The following is a 6,000-nucleotide window of genomic DNA, read 5'->3' on the forward strand; positions in this document are numbered from 1 at the left end:
GCATGCAGCTCCTGCGTGCACGTGCACAAGCCCAGACACCAGCACCCAGTGAACAATACCCGGTACAGGTACTGTTCATCATTTTTTTTTTTAAGTTAAAGAAATTTTTTTGTTAAAAAAAATTATTTATAATCAAAACCAAAATATATTTTTTGTTTTATCATTTAAAATTATTTTTTTAAAATAAGATATTTTTATTAGTTGAGATTTAAATAATTAGATATTTTCTACAAAGATTCAAATTCAAATTTAAAAATAGACTAAGAACTTAATTTTAAATCTTTTAATATATTAAAATATTAGAATTATGATATCACATTTTTAAGATATTTTCATTTAAATTCTTGATTTCTTTTATTAAATCTTTATTTGAAAATATAAATATCTTTTTATTCTATAGTTTTTAATATTTAAATTATTTGAAATTTGAATATTGTTAGTTAGATATTTTTAGGGATATTTGAATTTGATTAACTGTTTGGAGATATTTTAGGATTGTTATAACTATTAATATATATTTTTTTAATGGTTAAAATATTGGCTTATATTTGTAACAACACAAGATATTTTTGAAAAAATAGTTAAGATATTGATTTTAAAATTTAAAATTGGTTAAATTTTTAAAAATATCATTTTTTTCAACCAATTAATAAAATATTTTTTTTAATAAATGAGATTTAAATTAACTTTGGTTAATTGTTGATAAATCCTATTTAAATTAAATTAATATTTTTTTTTCAAATTAACTTAAACCAAGTTGATTGTTGATAAATGAAATTTAAATTAACTATTGTTAATTGTTGATAAATTTCATTTAAATTGACTTAATTTTGTAAAAAAATTAATTAATTCAAATTTTTGATAAATTCTAGATAATTAATTGTGGTATTTTTTGCAAATGAAATAAATTGTGGTATTTTTTCATAAATTCATAGAATTGCTCATATAGTAACATAATTAGGCCAATCCAATTATAACATGTCTGTTTGCATATATGTGGTATTTTTACAATTGGGCTTAGATACATATAGTAGCCCATATGTTTGTTTGATATATGGTATTTTTCCAAATAAAATATTCATAGAATGATAGGTTTTATTTGGGCACATTAGAAAATGTAAAGTTTAAATTCCTCTCTTGTGGGTGATTCCACTTGTGAAGGCCCATTTTCTTTGCATGACTATAGTGAAACTAATCAATTAATAAATTTAATATAACGAATATTTAAATTCCTGTCTTTTGGACATGTATGGAAGATTGGGGGTCTTTGTAGTGGGAACAACATACTGGACCCAGTCCTCCTCCGTACAAGTCCAATTGTTAAGGCTCATTTACCTGAGTTGGACTTAATTGTATATGTTCATTATATTAGTTAAACTTAAATATTGATTAGCAACAAATTAATTCTAAATTAATTGAATTTGTTTCAATGTGACATTTTAAAATTAATAGGAAATTATAGGAGTTTGGTTTTTAAAAATTCTAATCTGTTTAATTTTTTTTGGGAAAACCATAGTCATTAATTTTCTAAAAATAAATAATAAAAATACAATTTTTTTTATTTTTTTTTTATGAAAAGAGTATATATTGAATCACAACAAAACAATTACAACTCAAGCTCTAATAGAGCACCAACAGCCATAACCATTACAATTGGTCCAACTTCTCAACAATAGCTATATCTTTTTTCCCAAACTTTGTCCTAAGAAGTCTTAAAATTCTAGCTTTCAAACAAGACTTGATCAAGTGATCTATACTATCTACTGTCATAGCATAAAATCTAAACATACAAGAATTACGATTCCACCAAATTGCATAAACTGATGCAGCCAGTGCTGCTGCTGCTATTTTTTGCTTAAGACCTTTTGGTCTCCCAATCATCCAAGTGGACCAATCTTCATACTTAACTGGCCATATATCATTTCCCAGCCAAGAAGCAACTTTTGATCTAACTTGATGAGAAAAGAGACAATCAAAAAACATATGGGCATGAGTTTCCTGCTCACAAACTGGACACAGTAAGGAAGCAATATTCATATGGGAGTGAACAAGCTTATCTCGGGTGAGTAAGTGTCCAAGAGTAGCTTGCCATAAAATAAACTTGTGCTTGGGAACAGCCAGATTACATCAGACTACATTAGCAAAATGAACTCTCTCCTTATTCAGCAGCTGAAAATAGAGCCTTCTCATATTAAGTTTACTGTTCTTTACTGCATCCTCCAGATCACCAAGAGAGATGACTGATTTCAAATTGACAAGCTTTCTCCAGTACCAACTCACATCGTTTTTGATCTTATACTCCCGAAATTCCTGCCATTTGAGATAAAGGGCATCCACCCATTTCACCCAGAGTATATCTTATTTAGAGGAAATAGCTCAAATGAACTTAGCTAACAACACTCTATTCCATTTGGACCCTTCCTTAAACCCAATACCACCCAAACTATTAGGCAAACAGACTTGATCCCAAGTAGTGAGATGCATTTTGCTTCTGTTATTATTGTTGTCATTAGACCCCCATAAAAACCTTCTGCATAATTGATCAATCTCACAAATGACACTCTTGGGAAGGAGGAATATACTCATCCAGAACGATCTTATGCCCAATAAAACAGAATGAATAAGCTGAGCTCGACCAGCAAACGAAAGATGATGACTGGACCAAGAGTGAAGCCTCAGGTGAATCTTTTTGATGATTAAGGCATAATCTCCAGCCTTCCATTTAGTAGGCCTGAGAGGAATTCCAAGATATTTTAATGGAAATGAACCTTCATAAATTGAAGCCTAGTCACAATATTCTTTGAATCCTCCTCTGTCAAACCCCCAAAATAGACCTGAGATTTAGCCATATTGGCTGTTAAACCAGATGCAAGACTAAAAGAAGTGAAACACTCTTTGATAATCTGAACCGAACTAGAAGATCCCTTACAAAACAACACCAAATCATCAGCAAAACATAGGCTTACTAATTTCAGCTTCTTACAATTAGGATGAAATCTGAAATCCTTTCTATAAGAAGCTTGAACAAGAAGACGAGTTAAGTATTCCATGACAAGAACAAACAGCAAGGGAGATATAGGGTCCCCTTGTCTTAGACCTTTTCTACCAATAAAGCTCCCTTGTAATCTATCATTCATCAAAATAGAGTAAGATGTGCCCTTCAAACAGATCATAACCCAGCAAATAAATCGACTTGGAAAACAGTAACCACTAAGAATGTCCTCCAAAAATGGCCAATCTATAGTATCATATGCTTTCCTAAGGTCAATCTTCATCACACATCTAGGGGAGATATTTTTCCTCTTGTATCCTTTAATAATATCCTGAAAGATGAGAATGTTATGAGCCAACAATCTATCCTTGACAAATGCTCCTTGATTTGGATTTATTAATAGAGGAAGAACCTTAGTCAATCTACCACATAGCAATTTTGAAACACACTGGTAAAGAGTATTATAACAAGCTATGGGTCTATACTCCACAGCCTTAGTAGGATTCTCAACTTTCGAAATCAGTGAGAGGGTTGTACTATTAAGCTCAGCTGGAAGCACTCCATGATAAAAAAAACCCCAAGATGGCATCAGATATTTCTCCTCCCAAATCTTTCCACATAACTTTAAAAAAACCCGAACCATATCCATCAAGACTCGGGCTTTTAATCGAATTAATACTGAACATAGCAGCTTCCACATCCTTCTTGGTGAAAGGTTTCATCAAACTATGATGTTGATCCAAAGACAAGATACCTCCATGAATAAAACACTCTCTTTGAATAGGATCAGAAGTTGAACTATGACTGCCCATAATACTTCGAAAATGATTCAAAAAATGAGCCACTACATCCTCAAATTTATCATTAATCTGCCCATCATCATCAATAAAAGAGGTGATACGATTAGTAGCCTTCCTCTCTTTTAAACACGCATGAAAATAGGCAGTGTTATCATCACCAAACCGAAGCCAGTTAATTTTGCTTCTTTGTCTAAGATAGCTTTCATAGTATCTAGATTGGCTAGAAAAAACCTCAAAAGTAGACCTTTCCTTTCTTTGAAGATCATATGAATGAGGGTCCTTTTGGAGCTGACATTGGGCAGATTGGTAGTTCTCCTTAGCTATAGCATACTTGTGAACAACATCACCAATTTCCCTTATGTTAAACTGGCAAAGGACATGTTTAACTCTCACCAATTTCCTCATTATTCTCTCTAAACCGTGAGACTTTATCGGCTTAGACCAGCTCTGCAAAACAATTTCCCTAAAGCCATCATGGTTAGCCCACATATTGAAAAATCTGAATGGTTTTATTCCTGAGTTCAATGTTGTTATGGCTTTAATGATACAAAAGCAGTGGTCAGAAAGCACATCCCAATTAACATAGGCTTCAGATTGAGGAAATAAATCCATCCAGGCTTCATTTTTAAAGATACGATCCAGTTTGGAATAGATTCTAGCCTCAGCAGCTTTCTTATTCGTCTAAGTGAAATGGGAACCACTAGTGCAAAGTTCATCAACCAAACCAAGAGATCGCCATCTTTGAGCATCAGCCATTTCCATAACAGTAATAGCGCGACCACCAAGTCGATCATCAAAATCAAAAGCAGAATTAAAATCTCCAGCCACAAGCCAAGGTTTAACTGGAAAAGTCAGCCCAGGTAAATCTTGCCATAACTAAAATCTCTCCTCAATCGTATTCCTCCCATACACAAATGACAGACAGAACTCTTTACCATAACCAAAATCTTTAACATAAGTGTGAATAAACTGATCGTTTTCTTGTGAAACCTCAACAGACACAATATTGGCCTGCCAAACCAGAAGAATTCTTCCTTCACTAGCTGAACCAGTATAACAATTCCAGCCAACAAAATTACTTGCCATCATCTCCTCCTTTTTATTACCACGCAGCTTGGTTTCAAGAAATGCTCCTATACGAATTTTGTTCAAACAACAAAAAGTACGCAGGGATCTCTGCTTCTCCCTTTTCTTAAGGCCCCGGACATTCCAACTAAGAATGTTGTAATCCTCCATTGAATATATTTGTTGTAGATAATCCCAAATTCGTGACCTCCATTATCCTATCTTGCAGAGCACTATAAGAATTCTTCAACTGATTCTGAGAAGTAGGTGCCAAAATTTTTACAACCCCAACTCATTTAGGAGTGAGCCAATCTGAATCATGCCTATCTCTTGTATCACACCTCTCCTTAAAAACAACTTTCAGGGTATCTTTTGAGACTAACACACTATCCGTACCAGTAGGAACTGAGATAGAATGGGGGTCACACATCTCCTTAGCAACAACTTTCTGAGTGTCTTTTGAGATTAACTCATTAGCCGTACCAGTAGTAACTGAGATAGAGTGTAGGTTAGTGGATTTTTGTATAGGCACTTCTTCAGTATTCTGAGTTCCAGACTTCCTATCTTTTTTCCTCCAAACCTCACCCTGTTTTCTATTACAAAAAGCATCAACATGACCAAAAACTTTCCATCTTTCACACTGAGTCGGCAACCATTCGAATTCCAGCATTTGCTCCATCAACTGTCCTCTTTCATTTAGAAATTAAATGGATTAGGAACATCCTCTGTTATTTCAACATCCACTAACACCCTAGAAAATTACACCATGGACCGATCTTTAGTAACTTTATCAACTAGTATAGGATTACCAATGGTACTCACTAGGGCACTCAAACACTTAACAACCTAATATTGCAGCCCAAGACCAGGCAATCTAACCCATACATGAACAGATTTCACTAACTTATTTTTTGTTAATTTTATAATGAGCTTATTTTAAGAATTTTATTCGATCTCCACCGTTGGTTTAACATAGTCAATAGCTTAATGGGGCCTCGAGGCGCTTTGATTCGTCCCCATACGAAAGGTGTTCATTAGCTATTTTGACAAGATTAGATTTCGAAAGATAGATAATTATAGGTTAAATTCTACTAGACTCACCCCTACAGTGACTACTAGGACTAAATCTATGATTATTGAAAC

At 33.3% G+C, this 6,000-nt stretch overlaps 1 protein-coding gene across 1 annotated transcript; it reads right to left on the reverse strand.

Moving 5' to 3' along the window:
- Positions 1 to 1,647: 1,647 nt before the first annotated feature.
- On the reverse strand, positions 1,648 to 4,404 carry LOC133779270 (uncharacterized). Its single transcript, XM_062219252.1, has 4 exons — positions 3,569 to 4,404; positions 2,769 to 3,414; positions 2,137 to 2,310; positions 1,648 to 1,998 (listed from the first exon to the last, which is right to left on the reverse strand). The coding sequence occupies exons 1-4, from the start codon at positions 4,402 to 4,404 to the stop codon at positions 1,648 to 1,650; spliced, it is 2,007 nt and encodes a 668-aa protein (XP_062075236.1).
- Between the last annotated feature and the right edge of the window lie 1,596 nt (positions 4,405 to 6,000).

The sequence above is a fragment of the Humulus lupulus genome, chromosome 5 (genome assembly GCF_963169125.1).
Source record: "Humulus lupulus chromosome 5, drHumLupu1.1, whole genome shotgun sequence".
NCBI lineage: Eukaryota > Viridiplantae > Streptophyta > Magnoliopsida > Rosales > Cannabaceae > Humulus > Humulus lupulus.